The sequence below is a fragment of the Rhinolophus sinicus genome, linkage group LG07, assembly GCF_036562045.2.
Source record: "Rhinolophus sinicus isolate RSC01 linkage group LG07, ASM3656204v1, whole genome shotgun sequence".
In the NCBI taxonomy this organism is placed as follows: Eukaryota; Metazoa; Chordata; class Mammalia; order Chiroptera; family Rhinolophidae; genus Rhinolophus; species Rhinolophus sinicus.
Genome location: NC_133757.1, coordinates 35,873,197 through 35,900,079, shown reverse-complemented (window position 1 = coordinate 35,900,079; position 26,883 = coordinate 35,873,197). Strand labels below are relative to the sequence as shown.

At 34.0% G+C, this 26,883-nt stretch overlaps 1 protein-coding gene across 1 annotated transcript in view; it reads left to right on the top strand.

Annotated features, from left to right (window-relative positions):
- The window catches only part of PCDH15 (protocadherin related 15), a 1,312,736-nt gene that overhangs the window by 1,064,789 nt on the left and 221,064 nt on the right, over positions 1 to 26,883 (top strand). The window contains exons 17-18 of the mRNA XM_074339439.1: positions 1,070 to 1,263; positions 12,648 to 12,780. Of these exons, the coding sequence (XP_074195540.1) occupies positions 1,070 to 1,263; positions 12,648 to 12,780 (327 nt within the window). The remainder of the gene's footprint in view (positions 1 to 1,069; positions 1,264 to 12,647; positions 12,781 to 26,883) is intronic.

Genomic DNA, 26,883 nt, shown 5'->3' with positions numbered 1-26,883 from the left:
TTGTTTGTTTTTAATTCAACAGAAAACTTTTAATTATGTTGAAGCCACCTTTATTTTCCCTATCCATCACTTTTGATATGATGAAAACAGACAATTCTGTGAATGTTTGTTAAATGCATGTTACAAGATTTCCCACTAGAATTCATTTCCTTATCTCAAGTAAACATATATTTATCAAGAAGTCAAGGATCCCTATTTAATAAATCATTGCTGCCTTAATTTTGCTATATGAAATTAATAATGATCATTCTCTTTTCACACATAATGATTCAAATGTAGTCTTTAACTAATTAGATACATTTTGCTTCAAAATAATTATAAACATGTGCAAATTAGTCTTATAGTTGCTTAGGTAGTATTATTTCAGAGACTCTGAATTGAATTCCTTTCTTCAAAAACAGAAACTTCTTGGACTCAATATTATAGTTTTCTGATTAGATAGTCTACAACTGAAGATGCATTTGTTTGATTTTGAAAAGTTAATATTCTAGGCCATATCAGTCCTTTATAAGTCAGTGTGAACGAGATTGTAAGAATCTTTCCTAAAGCCGATGTAAATAAAAAGGAGGTGAGAACAAGAGAATCTGAGAGACAAGGAGGAAAACATTAATCAGTGAAAAAATGAGAGCAAAAGGATGGATGTTAGTAATAAAGGCAAACTTCACCTATTTTATTTTTTCCAGGCCTCAGTCTGTAGTAATATGTGTTTATGTGTCAAGAACAGGAAGTAAGATAGAAAAAAAAAATTTCCTATAGGGATATTTGATTTACTTTAGGTCTTCTCACCCCACCCCATATTAAATTAATCATAGTCTTCAAGATCCAAAAACTTTTTTTTTTATCATTCTCAGAAGAAAAGAAAAAAAAAAAAATCCTTCCTGCTGTGATTGCTTCAGTATCATAACAGAACACAGTAGCCTCAATTCATGAAAACAGTAGTATATATGCCAAGAAAATTTCTTTTACTTATTTTTTGTCTTTGAAAGCAAGCTGCTTGTGTTGGGGAAAAACTGACACAATAGTGAAAAGTTGGGTCCCGGAGGATTTATGTTGTGATTTTCAATTTCAGCTCACTGCATTCGACGCAGACGAAGGGTCAAATGGGGAGATCTCATATGAAATCCTGATTGGGGATAAGGGAGACTTCATCATCAATAAAACGACAGGACTTGTCACCATCGCTCCGGGGGTGGAATTGATAGTCGGGCGGACCTATGCGCTCACGGTCCAAGCAGCGGATAACGCTCCTCCTGCAGAGAGAAGGTAATTTATATTAGATCCAAAGCAGTCTTTCCATCGCTCCTATTTAACACCATAATTAAATTTAAGGAGCGCAGCAAGCATTCTTTTATCCTATAAACATCTAAATTAGATCAGAAAATCAGAGAGACCGGATTCTCAGTAACTGCATATTCTAATTTCCTTAAATTGTGGGAAAATGACAGTAAAGACAAGATTAAACCACAAAATAATTAACTAACTATGATTTCACTGAAGGATGCAGGTCTCTGTTTTGGGGTGGGGTGGGGTGGAGGGAGACTGGGAAATATCAGAGGCATGTATCTAATTTATAACTGAAAAGCAGGGTTGATGATAGTGAGAGGTCACAGACACAGCAATAACATGTAATGTCTCAGGGTTTTGAAGCTACTTCTCAGTGTCTGAGTAATCATCCAAATCTATCTATCTATCTATCTATCTATCTATCTATCTATCTATCTATCTATCAATCAATCATCTTCCTACCAACCTACCTACCTACCTATCTACACACACGCACGCCCGCGCATGCGCTATGTACATATTCAAAGAGAGAGAGAAGGTAAAAAGAAAAAGACTTCCACTATTACAATAGCATTTATCTAGTCCCCCAACTGAGATACCCCTTTTATTAATTTCAGTCTCTTTTTACTGACAATGAAGAAATAAATAACATTGTACGTGCATCATTTTCAATGTGTACGTTCCCAGAATTGAGACCAAAGGTTATATGCAGTTTTACATTTTAGAGATAACTTCCAAATTGCATTCTATGGGGCTTAAAACAATTTAAAGTTCCAACTGCCAAGTTAGGAATGATTAATTCTGCACAGTCTCCCTAGCTGTGTGTCATAATGTACATTTGGATATTTGCCAATCTGATAGGTAAAAAACAGCATCTATTTTTTATTCATTTGTTTAATCAGTGAGTTTGAGTATAATTGTTTCAGAGCTAATTTTATTACATTTTCTGTAAAATCTGTGTTCATGATCTTTACCCATATTTCCATTGATATTTTAAGTCCAGTTTACAATTATTCTGTTTCCTACTAGTGATTTTGTGTATTTATATTATATGTTTAAATTTTTGTTGCACTTGAGTATTACCCTAATACAGTAGGAGATATTGACTCAGAAAATTTTCACCACACAACATATTGCATAGGTCATTTTTTCACAATAATTTGAGATGTGACATTCATTGTACCATACATTTTCGTAGGTATTTATTTTTGATTCTGCACTTTCTCTTGTATTCCATTAGTTCACATATCTTTTCAAGAGCTAGCATCACACAATTTTAGTAGTTAAGGTTTTAAACTATGTTTTATGATATAGTAATGCTAACTTACCTCAATGCTTTTTTTGTTTGTTTGTTTTTTGTTTTTTTCCCTAGAAAACTTTCCTGGTTATTCTTTCTATAATTTATTTTGTATTTGACTCTCTATATAAGGTTCAGTGTTTTGTTTTTTTAAACTACATTTTTATTAGGAACACATCGAATTTATAAATTCATTACTTAGGATTAAATTGTGTAACTTTGATGTTGATGTCGTATCCAAGAATTTTCTGTCTTTACTTGTCCATGCTTTATTTTATATCCTTTAGTAGTTTTTGTTGTTGTTGTTGTTGTTGTTTATTCTTTATATGAGTCCTATTATTTTGTTGCTGTTGTTCTGTTTCTGTATCTTTTGTTGTTATTGTAAATAGAGTTATTTTTCGTGATTCTTCTCTCTGGTTAATATTTATATATGAAAACTATTTATCTCTTTATATTAATTTTAACCTTTCTTATTTATATTTTGTTGTGCCCAATTTATTCTATATCATCCAAGAATGTATTTTATAAATAGTGATAATTTTGTATTATTTTTTTCCATTTTTTATGCTTTTAATTACATTTGGTAGTTCTTTCAATAAAAATGCTTGCCTTGTTTTTAACTCAAGTGGTAATGCCTACCACAGTTCCCCATTATATCAGATCATCACTTAAAAATAAAAGGTATTTTATTAAGTTAAGAAAATACTTATTCCTATTTTACTGACTTTTGAAAATAAGAATGGTGGTTTAGTCAAGTCAAATAAATATCTTTGAGAAATTTTTATGAAGATGTTATACTCTTGTTATGATACCTCATAAAATAAATAATAAAAAAACACAAAGAAATACAAGAAAGAATTGACAAGTATGAATGAGTTGTAAACATCTTTAAAACCAACACATAAATCCAAATTTAGTTCTCTAAAAAAAAAAAAAGGAAACATAATTAAATGGATAAACTACCAGCAAATCTAATCAAAAAGGGAGAAAGTACAATTTTATATAATAAATTCTAAGATGGAAATAATACAGAAACAGAATTTAAAAAAAGAATCATAAAATACAACTTTGCTTTAATATATGTACAGTTTTACAACAAGAATAGGATAGATAATTTTTTAAAAGATAAAATTTACCAAAAATTCCAAACATTAAGAAATATTAACATAACAATGGATAGAATAAATAAATAAAATGCTCAAAGAGTTACTACCGAAAACTACACAAGTGCCAGGCAATTCAACAGAAGAACTGTAAAAATAATCATTAATAGTGTATCATTTCTTTCTTTTATACCCTCTCCCAGAGTGGAGAAACGGGCAGTGTTTCCTCTGCAGCTCATCCACATGGGTTTTTTCTACACCCACCTCTTATCATCAATCGTGGAGATTTGGCACGTGGATCCCTAGTTTCTCATTGGTATTTCTAGACTATTCTTTCTCCTTCTGCTTAATACTCTCCCTTTTTAATCTCTTTTTTTCATTTATTTAACTTTTGTTTATTAGTTTCAAGTGCACAAAACAATTGACATCGCACACATCCATTACATTTCCACTGTCTCTATTCCTAATGCTGTACTCCGCTTGTAACTATATATGTGTATAAAATTGTAGTTGATATTCATTATTGTTCAGCTTCAGCTTCAGGTGTATAGTGAACTAATAAGAAACAGTCTCAGAGACATAGAGGAAAAACTGAGGGTTGCTAGATGGGAAGTGGGGTGGGGATAAGGTGGAAGGTGAGGGGATTAGAAAGCTCAGTCAGTAACCACAAGATTGCCAGGGGGATACGAAAGTCAATTTGGGGAATGTAATCAATAATGTTGTAAAGATTTTGTAGGGTATCCAATGGACACTTGTCTCTACAGGGAGACTACCTCAGGAATGATGTAGTTTTTAATCTTATAAGAATGTACCATCCATTACTCCCCCTTGTGACTGTCACCTTCAGATGACAGGTTTCTCTTCCATTATCGCCTCTTCTCTTATCTGGTCTTCTGCTCAGTACTGCTTCTTTTAGTCAACTAGAGTTATCAAACTAGTCTCTGCTCTGTCTTTGAGACTGGAAGCTACCTTCAAACCTTTGAAGTTGACTTTCGGCTCCTCTCAGCCTTTATAGGCTCCTCTCTCAGATGTCCCCCTGGCTTCATTTCCTCCAGGTCATTACTCAATCACCATTTTTCTCTGTGAGAACTTTTCTGACAGACTGTTTACAATTGCCAACAGCTTCTCAATACTTTTATAACACTTTCTCGGCAATATTTTTATCTACTGCACATATCGCCATGCAATATGCTATTATGTATTTTCATAAAGATTATGAAGTTTATTGTCAGCCTTGCCCCCGCTTCCCCCACCCCCCTCAGAGTGCTAGTTAAGTAGGACTTGAATCATTGTGGTTTGGTAGTCTCTTGTCCAGAAGCCCAAACAATCCCTGGAATGCCCTTAGGTTCTTAACAAACGTCTTTCTTCCCTCCCTAGGTTCTTAACAAACCTCTTTTTTTTTTTTTAAATAAATAAAGTAGAATAAGGGACAGTATGATATAAAACACAAATATCTTTTTAAAGTTCCCAAAATGAGGAGGCAGATTTGAAATTGTTCTGCCTTCCCTCATAGTATAAATTAATTCTGTCTAATTTTGTCTCTAATAAGTCAGAAAAATAGGTGTCGATGCCAGCCAGTAAGATTTTCTATTCAGTCCAACAAACCGTTTATTATATAACTGCCATTTACCATGTCCTGGGAATACAAAGATAAACATAGTATCATCATATGCAAGCCCAATAAATAAATAAAGACATACATACATACATACATGCATACATACAGTGGAGTGTACAAAGTAGAAATATAAATAATTAATTTCAGTTTAGCATGATCAATTTGAGAATGAGGTAAATTCTCAGCTTTCAGGGGCATTGATGAGGACACTTGTCATAATGAGGGAGTGTTTAGAAGGCCTCCTAAACAAGATGAGTTTAGGAGAATTACTAGATGTTAATCAGGTGAAAAGAAAGCACATCACATTATTTACACAGCCTGAGTGGTCTGAAATCACTTGATGCTTATGGATAATTACAAGTCAGACAGTGTTACCAGTGCATAAACTGTGATTAACAGAGGGGCAAGAGAGTGAAGGACCATATCACAGAGAATTTGCTTTGTTAAGAAGTTTGGATTTATCTAGTAAAAGGAAACAATTTTGGGGAGAACTTTAAATTAGAAAGTCATGTGAAATGACTTCAGTTTCAGGAACATCACTGATGTCCCTATAGAAGACAGAGGTGGGGACAACAAAACTCTAGGCAGAGAAATTAGGTAGGAGAGCCCCACTAGAAGAGTCCATGGGAAATCTTGCTGATGGCTGGAACTGGGCATTTTGGGAAGAATGGGGAGATGGAATTGTCAAAAACAAAATAAAACAAAAATCTCCCATGTCTTTAACTAAGATGACTGAGTGACGGTGATGTCAAGATGATGCTCATGATTTGGGTGAAGGGGATGATTTCTGTTTTGGACAGATGGTTGGACTTGGCCATAGTTTATATAAAAATAAAAACGTAAAAAAACAGATGTATAGGACTGAATGTGAGAAAATAGTTAAGCGCTGTTTCTTGTGGAGAAACATACAGAATACTTTTATAGAGAGAGTAGTTACAGAATCTGAAATAAGAGTCAAAGTTTAAATGAATTTTAGTAATAAATTGATTCATGTGGAGTTAGTCTAAAGAGGAATCAAAGATGATTGATGCATTTAATTACCATACACTAAGGTCAGACACTATGCAAGCTAAATTATATCCATGATTTCTGATCTTAACAACATTGACTCTTGCTTAACTGTATTTGTTTTTGTAGACCAAAAATCTGAGTCCGAAAGAGACTATGTGCTCCTTTGCCCACCCTCTCACCTAGTCAGCAAACAAGTGGTAGAACCATGACTTGAACTCAGGACAGGTGGATTCAAAAACCTTCTCCTCAACTCTGTTTCATATCTATAACCTTTTGTAGTAATTATTCTGGAGAAAAACAAACAAACTACAATTACTCAATACTAATAATGCTAATTATAAGAATAAAGGCACCTGTTTTTATTATTTAAACTTCCGTTATAGTCTTTTAATAGTCATTAATTTATTTTATGTTTTTATATTGAAAATAGTGCTGGGCTAAATAGATTTGATCTATTATATGTGCTTATATATTATGATCAATGTGTTTTTAACCACAGTATTTTTTTAATGAATGAGATTTTATAAGCCACTTCTTACTCAGTTCCTATTTGTAAGTCTTATCAATGATTTGTCTAGATAAGTCATTGTCTACAATAATCAGTATAATACAGTTGACTCTTGAACAAAGCTGGAGCAGGTGCTGATCTCCTGCCAGTGGGAAATCCATATATAACTACAGTTAGCTCTTCTCTTATGTGGATTCCCAACCATGGAGTTGATGCTGGAACAACTAAGGCATGAAGTGTATGGGTCGATCAAACTGTGGTCAATTGAAGAAAAATAAAAATCTGCATATAAGTGGACCCACTCAGTTTAAACCTGTGTTATATAAGTGTCAACTGTAATAGGTTTTTACTTGAGCAAAATTGTATTCCACTCTGGGAAACAATGTGTCATCTTCAGAGTATGAAGATGCATGTCTTTGTCAGTGACACTAGGCATTTAGTTGACCTAACCTCAGTGTTTTCTTTATAGACAATGATTTGGGTACTAAAAAATCACCTTATAATGTTTAGTCAAATATCATGTGGGACCTACAGAGAATGAAATCTGTGTACTTCCATCTCTACCTGCTTGGACAATATCAAGTTCCCTATAGGATAATGACATTTGCTGTGTTCTAGAGGAAAATTGGCCCTTCAAATTGAGTTGATCAATGAACTGAAGATGAAGGCTTTACTTTTAGTATTTCCTATGGAAGGAAGATTATGAACAAAAATGTATTGATTGTGATATAGTTTATAAATTGACCCAGTCAACAACAGTGACATGTAAACCTAATTAAATAAGAACATTTAAAAAATGACAATAACATCTTATTTTTAGATTGACTACTTCAATTCATAAACTTAAATAATATTAACTCTCAAAATAAGATCTATAAGAATTAAATTTATGTATTTGTTATTCTAATTGGGTAAACTGGCTTAATATTCAGAGAGTAAGAAGAGCAATAGTCTGTAGTGTTTTTGCTTGGGGTTTTTTATTTTAGCTTTTGATAAGCATAAGAGGACAAATAAAAACTATTTTTTTAAAATAATAAAATATTAAGAAATAGTACTTTCCTCTATTGGTGTATGTATGTTTCCTTATGCTTCGTTAATCGAATTAAATTAAGTACATATGTTTTTAATCTTAATATGAATAAAGTAATACTATTAAGTATTTCTGAAGACTAGGAGACTATAAGACCTTCCCTTTAAAATATTTTAATAATATAAAATTATTATATTAGGTTGGTGCAAAAGTAATTGCGATTTTTGCAATTATTTTTAACCTTTTAAACTGCAATTACTTTTGTACCAACCTAATAAAATGATTGATGCATGGCATGTTTGATTCCTGATCTTTTTCATTAAATCCATGGCTGTATTTAATTAACAGGAGAGTAAACCATTCATTTGCAAATAAAATTATTTTCCATTGCAAATATATATTCTTTAAATTAACTTCACATGATATATTTAACTCCAGTTTAAAAAAAAAAAATGATGGTGGTATTCACTTCAGCAAAAATTTGCTGAGTTCCCACAATACTTTGCCCTATGGTGAGGCTCTAGAAATAGAAGGCAAGATGAGATCTCTATCCTCAATGCATTCATTTGGAGGCACAGGTAAATCTGAACATGCAAGAGTAGGGAATTACAAGTGCAGGATAACTTGGATAGGAATGATAATGGTATATCCAAGAAGAGAACAGTAAAAACAAAAATACAGGGACATGACAAAGCATGGTGTGTTGGGGAAACTATGTATCACATGGCACATGTGAGCATATCTACCCTTCTTCAAATTTATCAACCAATCTCCATTGCTGTCCAGATAAAATTCAAATCAGTAAGTATAGTATATGAGTTCCTAAATGATCTGGCCCTTGCCCACCTCTCTAGTCTTAACTCCTCCCATTGCCCTATTTACCTCCTTTTGTTTAGTCATACAAAACGTGCAGTTTACTTGTTCATTGTTCTGTGAATTTACACATACATTTTTCTCCTGTCTGTAATGTCCTATGGTTCTTACACCTAAGTGCATCTTGTATCTTAAAACTTTGTTCTTATAACTTCCACTGAGAAGTTTCTCTGACCTCCTATGTTGGTTTTAAATCTGAAATATGTGCTTCCTATGGATTCCAGTATGTACTTCCAAAATAGTAAAATAGAATCTGTGAACACTGAATTGAAAATATAGCTTTTCTAGCACAATAGTGGTAGGAGACAAAGCAAAAAAGAAGGTAATTTCTCTATCTTAAGTCTACTAGAGAAAGCAATATAAATACTCATAACCTTTATCTTAGAAACAAGGTAGAAATGTAAAATTACAACTAAACACCTTGTAACATATGTTGACATGTATAGGAGAACATTACAGTGTAACTTGTACATTCCTCTAAATGCCAGGGACAGTATCTCATTATATACTACTGATACTATTGTCACATCAGGAAAAAAAAATGACTTTTTTATGTTTTTAAATTGTACCATTTACAAAGTTTAAGTATCTTAATTCTATTTTCCCAACCTCTTCTTTACTGATATTTTATTTGGTCTTACAAAGCAAGTGCTGTGGATACAGTTTAATTCATGATGTAAATAATTATCTTGAGCCCAAGAGATGAAAATATTTATGATTTCCTGCAAGATAGCATCCTTCATTACAAACTGACGATGCTTTATACTCACATACATAAACACAGACATCAGATGAGTAAAAATTCTCTAATTTATTTCTCAAATTTGTTCTTGTGGAATGGGGAAGTGGGGGGCAGAAAGGGCAGGCAGATTTTGAATTCAGAAGCCTTGCCTTTAGTTTATTGGCTGTTGCTAAGTAACTTTATTACCTTGATTCAATCATTTTTCCCCTCATTTTTTAATCCTCTTTTGTAAAATGAAAGAGTTAAATTAGATGGGTTCTAGAATCTTTTAAAAATCGTAAGATTATCTGAGAAAATACATTACCTTTCTTATTCTACTTTGACCATAATTATCAAATGAGAAAGAGAAAAGCTTTAGGATTTTTATTTTTAGAAATATACATTTATCTTCATTACACTGACTATATTATAAAAATAAAATTGTTTTATGTAGAAGCTCAGTTTTATGCATTTAACACTAGCTATAAAATGTAAATATAAAATGTTCACATAAAATATTATCTATTGACTATCCTGTTTTATTATGGCTTAACTGATGCTGTTGAGTTACTACTATTCATTGGAGCATTATTGATATCATTTTATTATTAGTACTATTGGTATTTGATTTTAGGAAAGCTAACTCTGACTCTATACTGACATCAGGGAGAAAAAAAAAGGAAATCGCATTTTAAAAGGCAATAGCCCCCAAAACGTTGGTGCTTATCTACACACATTGTAGGGAAGTGCCAGGATATTTAAAACGAAAAATGCAAGACCTTGAAACATGATCTTTCTTGAGCAACACTAATATCTAAGTCCAAGTGGCAAACATATTAGCAATTCTAGCATTTGAATTATTATGGAAAGGAGGAGAGGAAGCAGAGAAGTAAAAGGGGATGAAGGAGATGATTATGTTGAACCACAGCTCTTTGTCTTCTGCTTTGGGGATCTAAGGTCCTTTCTGTTTGGTATTTTAAAGTTTTCTTTTCTGTTGCAAATATGCATGCCTTATCTGAGTTAGAGGTCTTCATTGTAGAATTGTGAATGTTTACAGTATATCCCTCTGATGGGAAAAATAGTCAAAGAGGGGAGGAATTAAGGAAATACATGAAGCATAGTGAGTTTAGTGTGAAAGATTCTTTCACAAGTGGAAAGAGACTCATATTCCAGTGAAGATTCTTATAACGTATTCCAGACCAGGAAGCTGAAGCTTTAAAGACTATCAAAAGCAAAAAGGGCCTAACTTTTTGAAAGTAAATTTTGAATTTGGAGTACAGGTGTCTTCTAGGTTTAAAACAAAACAACAACAACAAAAACAAACAAACAAAAACCCGCTAATCAACGAGGGGATCTCTTGCCTCCATGGTTATTAAGGGGAGCTTTAGGTCAGTTTGTAGAGAAATATCTTGGGCTACTAACTTAAAAAGCAGGTGAGTATACAAGTTATAGCTTCTGTGGTAGTAGTCTTCAAAATTGAGTGTGTGTAAGTAGAGCCTTGTATATCTATGGAAAATAGAGATTCGTATGTCCTACACCAAAAGATTCTCATTCAAAGTCCAAACCCTAAGACCATTACAGTCCACCCTGGGGAAGAGAGAGGGGGATACCATGCCTTACAGGCAATATCAATAATAACTGATAAACAGATTTTTATGTGTGTGTACATGAACATATATATACACACACATGTAAGTGTGCACACATGTATGTGTGTGCATTTATATATATATATATATATATATATATATATATATATAGTCTTATTTAAGCTTTATGCTAACCTTATGAATTATTATTCTCATTTTAAAGGCTCACTTGTTAAAAAAAATATTTATTCTGAAAAGAAAAGAAATTAGACTTTGATTAACTTTATTATCAAATTTTAATAATAAAATGATATAAAATCAGAGACAAGAACTAATACAGTTATTTTAACTGAATGTTAAAATCTAAGAGATTTTAATTTAAAATATTACTTTGGAACAATATTGTGATAAACATGTATACATTTTTTGAAAGTCACTGCATCTTTTCAGCAGGGCTTCATATTCTGTAAAAATCTAGTCTACTGAGGACATGTTTACACAAAATTTGGATCTAGGTATAAGATAATAAGCTAAAAAAATACTGTTTCTTAAACGCCATTCAAAAATTAGACTATTTTAGTATAATGAGCTCAGAAAAATGTTTTTGGTGACTATGTCTTTTAATTGAAGCACTTAATAAAAAGTGCTTTGAGCTATTTTAAGAAAATTCTAGCCCACAAATAGAAATGATAACAAATGTGTTTTGAATAAAAAGTCATGATTTCATTAAAATAAGGTTAAAGCATACATCTTAGGCAGTGGTATTTTTCTTCAAGATAGAAGACTAACTTTGTAAATTGCCAGGTCTCATGAACACATTTTAGCCATTGTTTCTTCTATACAAACCTTGGACACAATGCTTCTTTAGCTTTTGCTGTGTAAAGAAATTTCAGTGTTGAAAGATATAAAGGGTTGATTATGTCAATTTAAATATTTTTGTTCTTATAATAATAGACTATCCTTCAAAAAATTTCCTATCAATGTAAGGTTTTATTAAATCTAATTATTAGCTAGCCATAGTATACTCTTTAAAGATTTAAAATACATTGAGTTTTGTTACACAACTATTTCTTACAACTATTTTACACAACAGTAACTTTAAGAATTCTGACCCTCGATATGCATTTACATTAAGCCATTGATGTCAGCAGCAGAATGAATAAAACAGAGCCTATATTTTTGTTCTCTGTGTTATTTTAATCAATACTTTCTTTGCTAGTTTAATAGAAATACAGCCCCAAGGACAGCTCATATTACCAGATATTTACAGAATGATTTTGGCATTAGAGAGATATTAAAAAATAAAGTCAGAAGTCAAGGCAAGTTAATTCATTAGCTTCATTCGGAACTATTTCTTTTTAAGTCACACTATTAATGTAACGAGGAACAATCGGTCCCTAAGGCATTTCCTTCCATTTATTAAGATACTTTCATAGAAACATTGTATTTTAGTGATTACTTATTTTTTCGTGTCCTTTTATTCTGAAATATTTATTTTCTATAAAAATTCAAAATGTCCTCTCCTATAAACCCAACAGCAGGATCCTGAATGCAGTCTGTCATCAAATGTGATATAGATTTTTACCCATCTTGTTGTCTTCTGTTCTCTGCAGGCACTCCATCTGCACTGTGTACATTGAAGTGCTTCCTCCAAATAATCAAAGCCCGCCCCGCTTCCCACAGATGATGTACAATCTTGAAGTCAGTGAAGCCATGAGAGTTGGTGCTGTTTTATTAAATCTACAGGTATGCTCCTTAGTGTGTGTGTGTGTGTGTGTGTGTGTGTGTGTGTGTGTGTGTGTGTGTGAAGTGCTATAGACACAACCTTGAAGACTAAAGGGTTTATGTCTGTGCATGAGGGGAAGAACTCACACATCTGCTTACACTCTAGTGAATGAAAATTCCATCTGGAAAGGAAAGCAGAGGTAATATGGATAGAGGGTTTCCACAGCTAATCTATTCTATTGATTGCCACAATGGAAGAATTTATGTTAGCTGGCAGGGATTAGCTGCAATCATTACACGCGAGAATGAAGGGAGCAGACACATGCACTTGAATATTTTGTACTTTGCATCCAAAGAGTCTGCAGCTGACTATTATTTTCTGTCTTGGATTCTTCTGCCCTAGCAGGATTGTATTTTTGCCGCAATGTTGTAGAGAGAAAATAACTTTAGGTTCACAGGCTGATGGTAAGCATTCTAACTCTGAAGCACACAATTTCATTCTGTGGCCATTGGCAAATCTTGTAATTGCTGTGCCTTGGTGTATTCGTTTAGATGTAGGGGGTAGGTTTGGCTGATATTTTCATTTGCAGCTTCAGATTCATGGGCGTATGAGTTACCAGCACGACAGTAGCTTAGTTTTCATCATTTATATATTCCTGACTTAAAGCATATTTGGCCAGGGAAGGCTGTATCCTCAATTGAATCAACAGCTTTAAGTTGATAACTGTCACTCGCTGTAAAAATTGTGAGGACTATACCATGAAATAGGATTTTACCAATGCATGTTCAGAAGACAGAGAATTGATCTTCCTCTGGTGTTAGATAGGAACGACAAGAATTTCTGATATGAAAACTCAGGAAGCTGGCTGTGAAGCTTAGGAGAGATTTTAATAGAATGGCTTAGGAAAATCCCAGCATCAATCTTTACTATCAAGTGAGGTCACATAAGGCCTCACATCGTATTCAAATCCCGTTTGAGTATCCTCTCACTCAAACCGTGATGATGTAAAAGTGAAGATAAAATGTTTGTGCTGAAAAAGATGTAAAAATAATGAAACACAGTAAACTCATTGTCCAGATGTGGAAAGTGAACACCATAGAAAGTAAATGAGGCCTAAGATCAGTTGATTGAATCCTCACTATTTCTAAAACAAGACACATTCCATCATATCCCACCTATTATCTGAGGCTGTAAAAAGTTTGGTTGGCATTACCAGATATGTCTCTGTGCCTCTGCTCCAGTATCTATTTTGTCTTTTCTCCAAGGAATTCAAGAGAATTTACTATTAAACATATGGGAACAAAATTACAAGAAAGTAGACATATTAGCAATAAGGAAATATGGGGGATTTTAACGGACAAAATGAAAGAAAGAAAAAAATACGACAATTTCTTTAGAAGAGAAAAAACAGCAAGTTAAATCATTAAAATGATAAAATGTGGAAAACCAAATATTAACACAAGTATATTTAATGGGATAATAAAATTATTTTATTTACAATTATGGGGATTTATTTACTTAAACGAGAAAAGAAAAACAAATATTAGATTTGTTAAAATCAGACCAAGAAATTTTAAATGTTTTACATTTAAATATTCCTCAAAAATGTGTCTTTATATAATTTAACTTTTTTATGAGGTAAGCCCTAATTTCACGTGTAAGATGATTCAGGTTTTTTGTTTTTGTTTTTTGTTTCCCATACATCCCAGAGAGATCTTGGGATCATATTATAGGAGAATAACTTTACCTGAGAGTTAACGATGAAAAGAGGTTGGCCTTTTTCCTATTTCAAATTTCTCTAATACAGAAGCTGAGAAAAATACTTAAAATGGCATTTCTATTCACTCTTTATGCTTCTGATAGAAGCAAAAGAAAGGGTGCCAACTGTGGTGGAAGTCTCTATTAGAAAGAACTAGGGTTATGCCATTAAGGCATTTTTTCATGGGTCACCAGCTATCCACTTTGCTTATGATCAACTGAGATTAAATTTAAACCAGTGACTAAAACTGAAAAAGCTTCCATTAAATTACTCTTCCAAAGACTTGCAATAACTGAATGCATTAGAGGTACTTCTAGCTGCATCCTAGTCTTTTTCACACACAGCACTGCCCACTGCTGACTCACTGGCTCAATTTAGAAAGACAGAATTTGTGGGGAAATATATTTTCTGAAGATAACAGCCAACTTCAAAATAATCGGTTTTGACTGATTAAAGTGGTTTCTTTTCAGACAACAATCCTTGTGTCTCCCTTTTCCTTCCTCTTTTAAGATTGTTTGTTTGTTTTTTTGTTTTTTCATTCCATCTAAAAGTTGTTACAGAAGTGTAATCCTCCTCAGTGTAGTAAGGCTGTTTTGCCTGGCTGCTGTGTTGAGGATGTTCAGTAGACGAAAACGGTGCCCAGCTCTCCTTTTGCAAATGTCTTATGCTGAATAGTGTTAGAAACAGGTGTTTGGTTTTGTTTTTTTCCCAAGTTGGTCAGATTTTGCGCTAGAGCATAATTCTATATCATTCTGACCTGCCAGTGAAACCTGTTAGAACTGTGTGCTGGAGCCGGATTGTGCACTGGAATCAAGAAAGCCAGTTGTGTGCATCTGTCCTAAGCTCCATGTTCATCATGTCGTATTTTTAGTTTCACATCGGCCATAGTGGGTGTATTTATGTGACTGAATTTGGCAAACGCAACAAATTATTATCCCCTACTCCAGAACTGGTTAGTAAACTTTTACCAGAACTGAATATGTACCCAATTTCCTCAAAGATTTAAATCATTACAATGAGTTATCTTCAACCAACAGCTCCTTCCATCTTTGCCCCTCTGAAATTTTGATCTACTTTCATCACTCTAAAGATGAGCCAATGCCACAAAATGGGACTATGCATTTTACTCAGATATGTCTCAGCTTTCTGTTGTCCTCACAAGAACATCATTGTCTTTCAAATTACACTTGTAAATGGCTCACATTCCCACTGATGTTTGGCCCATCCCTATCACCATTAGCATAATCCTCCTTTCTTATGCATTAAGGCTTGGATCATCACCATCATCCTCATCCGCATATAATAATATTATCTAACACTTAAGTGGCTTAATAAGTCAGGCACTGTTAAAGCTCCTTACTTATTGTATCAGTAAGGATAGCTAGGTTACACATAGTGGAATTCAAAATTTCAATGAGCTATAGCTGAAATGTTTATTTCTTGCTCACACTGTATGTCCCTTGTGGATCAGTTCCACCTCTCTTCTTCATTTCACTCCACTTCAGAATGATGGAGCAGCCTCTGTCTGGGACAGTGTTGTTTTTTGACACAGTGAAAAGTGAGGTACAAGATACCATAAACTGGCTCTCTAAGTTTCTCCCAGAAGTAACATGTGACCCTTCTGTCCTACTTCACATTTTAGCAAAAACAAACAAACAGTGTTTGGTAGTCCAGGGTTTTTCTCAGTCCAAGACTAAGAGGAGAAAAGCCAAAATAAATTCTCGCAAATAGGGGAGATTGACATCCAGGTCTCAATTGAATGGCTGCTTACACTTGAGTCAGGACAACTACAACAGGGAAATGAGCATTGGAAAGAGTTTCATGGTAGACTAGGCAGTCAGCATGAGGGTGTGAACTGCTCCCTTGAAGACTTTGTCCAATGTTGCAGATAACATGGATCCGGCTTGGGAAATAGAGCTTAGAGTTGAGGCTTCTAAGTGTAAATAAAAATTAAGAGGACTGCATTATGTAGAGAAGAGAAGAATGTACATCAGATATATGTACTAGGCATATATCTAAGGATTCGGTAGAAGGCATATCATAATTTCACAAGTTATCACCAATTCCTAGGATTGGTTCTTGAGATCAAGCCCTTTAACAATGGTGTTTGTTGGTGCCAGTCTTCTTGCATACTAATCCTGGCTTAACACTCATACAGGCAATTATTATTATTGTTATTCTGATTAGTTTGTTAATTTATTCTATTTGTTAGATACCACATATAAGTGAGATCACATGGTATTTGTCTTTCTCTGTCTGACTTATTTCACTTAGCATAATGTTCTCTAGATCCATCCATATTGTTGCAAATGGTAAGATTTCATTCTTCTTTAGGGCCAAATAATACTCCATCGTATAAATGTTTATTTTAAGAAATATAATTTTCCATCTCCATCCTCTCTATTCCAGCATCACAGGGGAAATGAAAGGAAGAAAGATGAATATGAGTGAGAAGATCATATTCACCTCACTCTAAGTCCTAAAAACAGAATTAGCTTTAAAATAGAGAGGGCTGTATCACACTAATAAATATGAGAGAGTTATATGAAATAAGAGTCATAGATTTAATACCAGGGGTGCCAAAAAAATGTATAGAAGTGGACACTTTGGTCAGTCTTGCTCAAGCAGTAGTTTGCTGTAATCAGAAGTGTCTAGACACTGATGGTAACCACTTTGAGCACCTCTTGTAATTGCAGAAGTCAAATGTGATTTGTATTCATCTTTTATTATTGGTATATATTGAGTATTATGATTTTAATAGATTTTTTTCCTTTTTAAAATGTGTATACATTTTTTGGCACCCTCTGTATATATGTGTGTGTGTGTGTGTGTGTGTGTGTGTGTGTGTGTGCCTAGATAGATAGATAGATAGATAGATAGATAGATAGATAGATAGATAGATGATAGATTTAAATCTACAGGTATGCAATATATCCATAGATTTAAACATATAGATTTATTAATGCATTGATGAAGTCAGCTAAGCACCACACCAGAAATGGAGGTGACCAACAATACAGCCTGGTAGCAGCCTGAAAGTAATAAAACCATTTATTTTATGCTCCAGGATTTAAGACTCTTTATTCAAACTGGCTATAGGGTAATGCAAGTCTGAACTTTTGTACTTATAATAAAATCAGAGAGTAAGAATATATTTAGGAAATTTCATAGAGGCGCAGATCTGTATTGTTTGGAATTTAAAACCATCAAGGCTGGCCTTGCCTAATTCCATTCCGAGATTCTTCATTGTGATACTTTTCTTCATTAGATAAAGTGCATCATTTTCAAGTCCTTGACATTGTTTCTAAGATGGCTTATTCAAGGTTGAACACTTAGATTCTTTCATTCTGCTACAGATAGTCAAAATATCCAGCTATCAGAAGTAAACTTCTGTCTAACTGTAAAAAAAACAAATCTTAGTTATGAACAAGTTTTTAATAATGACCTATGCCACTATTACCGGTAATATGTCAAAGGAAAGTTCAACCATGCTTTATAAAATGGATAACAAACATATGAATGGGAACAGAATAAAGGTATGGCCCTCCTTGCCCAGATTGTTCCTTTGTGGGGGATCCAAGAGTGGGATTTGGGGGAAAGCAAGTACAGACAATTGTTCCTTGATTTAAAATGTCTTTCTCCTTGCTCTCTATTTTATTGACACTTGGACTTATTGCTGAAAATGGGTGGTAATGAAAACAATAATTTACTTAAAGTAATGTCAGTGTTGATGTTTTTAACAAGTTAAGAATGGGTATACTAGTATAGCACAGGTTGACAAACTATAGCCATGAGCAAAGTGGTCTGTTTGTATGACTAATGAAGAATAGTTTTCACATTTTTAAAGGGTTGTTCAACAAATAAAAATGAAATAAACAAATAATAATGTTAAGATACCATAAGTAGCGCCACACAGCCTAAATGTTTACTGATTATATATATATATATAAACACACACACACACACACACACACACACACACATATATATATATAATGTATAGAATTATAATATATAAAACCATTGCAGCTTGAGTACCATTCAAAAACAAGCCAATAAAGATTTTATAGGGTATTTGATGGACACTTGTCTTATTAGGGAGATCACTTCATGGATGGTGTAGGTGTCTGACCACTGCAGTATACACCTGAAGCTGAAGCTGAATAACAATGAATGTCAACTACAATTTTATATATATATATATATATATATATATATATATATATATATAGTCACATGATGTAGAGTACAGTATAAGGAATACAGTCAGTGGAACTGCAACAGCTATATACGATGTCAAAGGGATAGTTGATTGGGAGCGGGGTATCACGTTGTGAGGGGTATAAATGTCTAACTATTACATTGTTTTGCATACCTGAAATTAATAATTAAAACATAACCTACCAAATACCACTTATATTTAAATAATGTATGGTCCCTCTAAAAGAGAAAGATGTAAAACATATTTACACACCTAAGTTTTAGCATTAGTTTAAGTATATTCAATTCAATTAAAGGATCCTTTATTTAAACTGTGTCAAATGCTCTGTTATCAGAGGTGGATCATATGTCAGCTAGCTAAAAATAGAATCAAGATTAGTTATCACGGAATCTTGTGTGTATGTAAATATTTGGGTCAGTAGTTATTTGTCAATAAATATTTGTTAAATGAAATAATGCGGTTTAAATTTATCCTCTGGTATATACCAGAAAGCAGAATTTTAAGAGCTTGAGAAGCAGGAGGGAGATCATTGTCTTTTGGGTATAGGGAAGCAGCGATTAAAAGAGATAATGTGGAAGTTGCAGAGTTCAGTGGCTGAAATGAAAAGTGCTTAACTTATGGTAGATATTGTTATTCCTATTCTCCATGAAGAACATTACTGTTCTTGTTTTTCTGATAATTCATATTAACATTTGGGATCTTAAAAGTAAACAGGAGTATTAGGCATTTAGAATAAAGAGTAGGAAAGCAGAATGTCAAAGAGTATGGAAGAATGGATACTTTTCAAAGAAATTTACATATCTCTCATAATAAGTGACCTTGAACATCTTTTCACATGTCTATTGGCCACTTATATGTCCTCTTTGAAGAAATGCCTATTTAGGACCTCTGCCTATTTTTTTTTTTTTAATTGGAGTGTTTGTGTGTGAGTGTGTGTGTGTGTGTGTGTGTGTGTGTGTTGAGTTGTATGAGTTCATTATAAATTGTAGATATCATTCGCAAATATCTTCTACCATTCAGTAGGATATCTTTTTGTTTTGTTAATGGTTACTTTGCTATGAAAAAACTTTTTAGTTTGATGTAGTCCCATTTACCCATTTTATGATTTTACTAGCTCTTGCATTGTGCATGAATAATCACTTGCAATTTAGAGAATCAAGTGACACTTTGGAAGCTCAAGAAGTATGTGGCTAAGAAATCAATATTCACAATAATAGCATCAGCATCTAATTCTAAATGAATACTAATATAAACAAGAATGACACTAAGCACTTTGAAACTTCCTTCTCTTTTATACTGTCAACCAAGCAGAGAAGTAACTTTTCTAATGTCAAATAGAACCCTGTTGCAGAGTGGGAATTCTAAATCAAGCCATATGACCCTAGAGTCTATGTGCTAACCATTGCTCCATTCTAGCATTCTTACAGACTGAAGTGTCCTCAGTCCCCCCAGTTTTGCTCAAACTTGCAAACAGTTCCTTCAATAGCAGAGTAGCTCTGCCCACAAAGCTACTCATTCTTTTATTTCTAAGATCCGCTTGATAAGCCTTGATTTTATTTTCTTGTGATTGCTTCTTGATACTTCACAAAAGTGAAGAAAAAATATTGTACAGATAATGACCATTGACAGTGGGAAAACTTAATTTAGCCACTGCTTTAAACTTCTGATTCCACCTATCAATGAACTGATTGGTTCTGGCAATACGAACCTCTTTTCTTTTCCTTTAAACTGCAATAGGAGGTAAAGCAGCTCAGACAAGTACAGCAAGAGAAAAGAGAAAATGGTGAGAAGCAGAACAAATAGTTGAATGTTACCACTTCTTACCTGAGGGGGAAAAAACAAAAACCAAAATACATGCATTCTCCTAGTGAACTACTTCAGTATATCAGAGGGTGCTTTGGTCAACCTGCAACATGCATTTTCTTTTCTTCGTGATCCATTGTTCTCAAAAAGCTGTAAAATTTAAACTATATGCTTCAAAATATATATATTTTTTTAATCCTGAGTAAAAATGCCTGTTGCCTTGATCTCACTACAGATTTAATCCATTTCCAGAACAGTTTGAATGAAATACAAGCCATCATATAGCCTGCCCTTCTGCATTACAGATCTTGTTGTAGGTACTCATTTGTTTTTCTGACATATTTCAAATATTTAAAAAGGCTTGGAAGCCATTTTCTTTTCTTTCTTTCTTTCTTTCTTTCTTTCTTTCTTTCTTTCTTTCTTTCTTTCTTTCTTTCTTTCTTTCTTTCTTTGTCTTTCTTTCTTGATGAATAAAGTTCTATATATATATATATAGTGTATTGGGTGTGTCAAAAAATTTATACAAGTGGACACTTTGGTCATCGTTGCTCAAGCAGTAGTTCGCCATAATCAAAAGTGCCTGAATGCTGATGGTAACCACTTTGAGCACCTCTTGTAATTGCAGAAGTCAAACATGACTTGTATTCATCTTTTGTTATTGGTATATATTGAGTATTACAATTTCAATACAGTTTTTTTTTTGCCTTTCTTAAAATGTGTATACATTTTATTATATAGAGAGGGTACCAAAAATATATATACACATTTTAAGAAAGGAAAAAACTGTATTAAAATTGTAATACTCAATATATATCAATAACAAAAGATGAATAGTAGTAACATTTGATTTCTGCAATTACAAAAGATGCATATATATATATATAATTTACCCCTGATGACGATAACAGGATTTTATGATTTATGAAAAGGTCACAGCTTGTGCAGGTACAGTGTACATGAATCATAAGACTTGTGCCATATAATTTGCAGTGTCATTTATAGTATAGGGATCACTTTGGATGTATTACTTGGAGTTTTGCCCTTCTGCCACTAAAGAAGCTTTTCTTTGAGCATTCAGATTCTTTAGTGTGTTACTGCATAGATTAACAATGCAGATTGTACTAAAAGATAATTTTCCCTTTAATTTTATATGACTTACCATATTTAGTAGGTTATTACCCTGATTTTGATAAGTGTAAGAAATGAAAGTCATTCATTTTTCTCTTCACTTTCAGTTCATGTAGTGGAAAACATATTTTCTCATCGTGCACTAGATTTCAGGTGGCTCTTTCATCATTCCCATTATCTCAAAAGAATAGTATCACAGTGAGTGTACATAAGAAAGTTGAAATACATTGAACACTGGTATCAGTTTTCTGGTTCCAAAATATAATTTACATTTTGTCTGGAGGATAGATAGATATATATAGAGAGAGACAGATACATATAGAGATATTTGAGAGACAGCAAGAGAGGGAGGGAGGGAGGGAGGGAGAGAGAGAGAGAGAGAGAGAGAGAGAGAGAGAGTGAGAGAGAGAGAGAGAGAGGTTTTACAATGCCAAGCATCTGCTTATTGGAAAAATTAAATCCATTTTGTAGTGTGAATTTTTCCTCCTTTATAGCAGATGTCCTCTTATGTATATTTCCAAATAAAAATGTTTGGTACCCTTGACACTAATGGATGCATATTACATAGGGATGTTTTTTCATGTCTAGGGATGTAGTGCTGTCAAAAGCGAGGAGAATGTATTTTTCTGTATTTTGTATTCATATATGTATCTTCCTCTTCCCAAAGAATGACATAGCCCCATGTATTCTTCCAATGCGCTCATATGCTTATGCCAGAGAAGCGTGAGGGAGGTTAGGGAAAGGAGAACCCTAAGTCTGATACATTTAAATCGGATATCTCCTAAGACATTTTGTCTTTGCTCCTTCCTTCCCTAAGAAGGAAACAAACATGATTTTAAAAATGTTAGATTTTTCCCCAGAAGAGTTGCAGGCTATGACTTAAATGCACGTTTTTAATGGGATTAGACTTCACTTCTGTCTCTGATTCACGTACTCTTTAACATGAAGTAGGGCATATAGGAAATAGGTGAAAATGACCTTACTTTTCACTCAGAAAGGATTGGTAGCATAGAAAACTTGATATGGTGCAAGAAATAAAGCCATATTCTCAAGTTGTTTTAAATAATTAAGGACCTGAAATTAATTGACAAGATGAAACAGTCTCTTCTGATATCACTGAGCATAAAGCAGAAGTGGTGTGGCTGGTTGGACAGGTGGACACAGATAATGATTTGTGGTTGTGTTTATCCTAGAGGCAGAAATTAACTGGCAAGACAATAGCTTTATTATGGCACCTCTCCCGTTGCATATTTTCATCAAACACTTGGATGAAAACTTTTATAGCCTTCCATCCCCTCATCTACCAACCTCTTTACTCCTGTATTCATGTTTTGTTTTTAATTCTGTGATTAAAAGTTAACATCCCTTGTTCCTATGTAAACCATTCCCTCCACTTGCATAGTAGATCAGTGCTTTTCAAGTCTTTGTAACGCAGCATGCACTTAAAGGAATTACTGGAAAAATGAAATATAAATAACAAAGAATACAAGCCCCCACCTTTTTTTTTTTTACTATTAGATTCAACAGATATAACATCACCCTGTCGAAATACCTTAAAATTTTCTAAACTATTCAATTTTACTCTAGAGAAATTTACTCTAAATTTCTTATATCATCATGAGATTGATGATAAGCACTTTGCAGAATGACACTGCTTCATGTACCACACTGAGTAGCACTCAGGACTGCTGCATACTTTGCAAGGCCCAGTGCAACGTTTAAGCTTGGGTCCTTTGCACCAATCCTGATGGCACACTACTGGATCCTGTCAACTCTGGACTGCTCACACACATTGCTCCAGAATCTCCATTTTACCGTTCTGCATCATGAACTTTCTTGTTCTATCTGTTCATTGCCATCAGCATGAAAATCAGTTGTGATGTCTCTCAATTAAAATACAAAGCCACAACAACAAAACTTGCCCTTGATTCCATAAACCACTCTAGCTACTTACCCATTTCTGTGACTCTCTTCATTGTGGAAACTACTCAGATAAATGTTGTCCATACTTTCCTCGAAAAAGTCTTGGTCATTTTGCCTCCCATTCTCTCTTGACCTCATTACCAGCATTTCAGTCACATCAATCTATGGATATGGCTCTTTTTGTGATCCCAGTGCCCATTCCAAGTCCATTCCTGATTTTACTGTCTGTCAGTAAGATGTGATAGAATTGATAATTCCTTCCTTAATTAAAAACTCATTTAGTTGACTTCCAGAATACCACATTCTCCTGGGATTTTTCTTTTTTTTCCTATCCTCTCTGGCTGTTCTATCTCAGTCTATTTTGATGGTCCTTCTTCATTCCCCTGACTCTTAAAAGTAGAAATGTCCAAAGGCTTAAGCTTCTAATCTTATTTTCCTATTTGCATTCGCTCCTAAGATTATTTCATGTGGTTTAATGGGTTCAAATTTTTATATGCTCACAACTTCTAATTAGTATCTTCAGTTTAGCTCACTGCCCTAAAACTCTAGCCCCATGTCCAACTGTCAGATCAATATTTACTTTTTGGATATTAAGTAATCATCTGTATTATGCTGAGTTCCAGAAAAGCAACTTTGGAATAAAAATTCAGTGGCAGGATGTTTATTAGGAAGTGTTTTTGGAATCAACTTTTGTGGAAAGGAGAAGAAGGAAGCAGCATTAGGTTTAGGGAGAAATTGAGCTTCAGTGCATTCCCAATAAAGGCTTCAGTTGACCTCCTGGAAAGGTCTAGGGCTGAGTTAGCCCTTTAGAATGGGAAGGTTGGTAGAAGAACGTAGGCCATTTATATACCTGTATTGGTAAGTCTGATGACTATTGCCTCAGAAAGCAGTTTGAACTTGGCAAGGTAGCTCTCTTTAGATGAGGCTATAGGACAGAAAGCTAAAGCCTCTCAACAGGTAACATTTCCAACATATAGGGGAATAATTTATTTGTTCTGTGAAGGGGGATTTGGGAGGCATATCATAATATTATAACAGCATCCAAAAATTAATGTATCCCATACTCAAAACCCTGGTCCTTACTTTCTTCCACACTCCCCCCAAAGAAAACAAACAAACAAAATAAACAAAATACTGGTCCTTCTTTATTTTTCCATATTCAGTACATTATGACCTGAATTATTCCAATTCCCAGCCCAAGAAGCTTCAAGCTCTGAACTTTCTCTTTATTGATAGCCCCTTCTCTTTTCCAATCAATCCACAAATCTAGTTGGTCCCAAAACATCTCCAGAATTTTACCATTTCTCACAACTCCCACTGATCCTACCCACCATCAACTTCTGCCTAGATTATTGCAATGGATTTCTACTGGATTTTACTCTCCCCCCTCCACAGTCTATTACTCACACAACAGAGTAATCATTTTAAAAACTACGTCAGATAACTTCACTTCTTTGTGAAAATCCTCCAATGTATTCCCAAAGCACTCAGAAAAAAAGGAGAGGTCCCTCTGATACCCACCTGACCACATCTCATACTTTTCATCCTCTCAGTGTTTCTGTTCCAGTGCATTGGACACTCTCTTTGCTCACTGAGCAATTCCTGTCTAGGGTCATTTCACTTGCTATTTCTTCTACCTGAAATGTTCCTTTCTCAATGATCACATGACCTACATCTTCCCTTCCAGTAGCTTTCTGCTTGCTTTTCCCCTTAGAAAAATGTCCTTACATCACCACCTTATGGAAGGAAGGAAGGAAAAAACAGAAGGAAGGAAGGAAGGAAGGAAGGAAGGAAGGAAGGAAGGAAGGAAGGAAGGAAGGAAGGAAGGAAGGAAGGAAAAATAAATAAATACAGTGTCTCACTGTGTTCCATATTTACTTTACCCTGTTTGGTTTCACCCTCCGTGCACTCTTGCTTATTAATTTACTGTGTGTTTTCTTACTCATTACTATGCCAAATGTTATATTAGGTCCACAGTGACAGCCTCTGTGTTTTATTCACTGTTGTATCCTCTGTAACAAGAACAATACCTGGATTATAACATGTAATCAATAAAGATCTGTTGAATGTCAAAAAAGGCTAGAACTGGAGTTTCAAAGAGTGTCATCAGTCTCTGGCATTTCCCCCCTCTTCCTACTGATTAGCTCTGTACAGAATTTGCTGTCATACAGCCTCTGTAATTAGGACATAGAGATGATAAAGCCCTCTCATTCTTGATTAAATCTGAAATGAGGACATGGGGTCATGCAGCCTCAAGATGAGGTAAAAGGGAAGGAATGGATAGAGAGTTTTTTTAAAAGAATAGACACTCAAGTGATGAAATGTCATAAATAGCCCCAAGATATTCCAACATATTTTAAAAACACTTCTTAAAAAAGTTTTTGCATGTTTCCCCGAAAATAAGACCTAGCCAGACAATCAGCCCTAATGTCTCTTTTGAACAAAAATTAATATAAGACCCAGTCTTATATTATGTAAAACACATTCTTATAGTATAGTAAAATAAAACCAGTTATTATATTAATTTTTGTTCCAAAAGACACATTAGAGCTGATTGTCCAGCTAGGTCTTATTTTCAGGGAAACAGGGTATTTAGAAATGGAAGGACACATTTCAATAAGATTCATTTTAGTATTTAGTATATACCAGGAGCGCCAAAAAAAATGTACGCAAGTGAACACTTTGGTCAACATTTCTCAAGCAGTAGTTGGCCATAATCAGAAGTGTCTGGATGCTGATGGTAACCACTTTGAGCACCTCTTGTAATTGCAGAAGTCAAATGTGACTTGTATTCATCTTTTGTTATTGCTATATATTGAGTATTACAATTTTAATAGTTTTTTCCTTTCTTAAAATGTATATACATTTTTTGGCACCGTGTGTGTGTGTGTGTGTGTGTGTGTGTGTGTGTGTGTGTGTATTTGCTGTTCTAATAATTGCAAGCCTTTACAAATGATTCATTGCTATGCTTTTCTAAACTGCTATGTGGGGTTGGGGAAGAAATAGAGTACTGCAAAATTACCCTTCCCAAGATTTTATGTTTGCTGAAACTGAGAAACCCTGGCTTAGAGGAATATCGTCCAGGTACAATAAGGTAGAATATAAGATCTTTATATTTAGTGGGATTTTATGCACAGCCACTTGGGCTTGTATTAGTAATAAAGCTGTATTTAGGAGATCTGGGCAAGAGATAATTCAAAATGACCTTTATTCCCTATTTATTGTTGTATCAAATCTTTACTCATCTTATTTCAATCATGTCTCTTCTTAAAGCCCTGGCAGATTCTT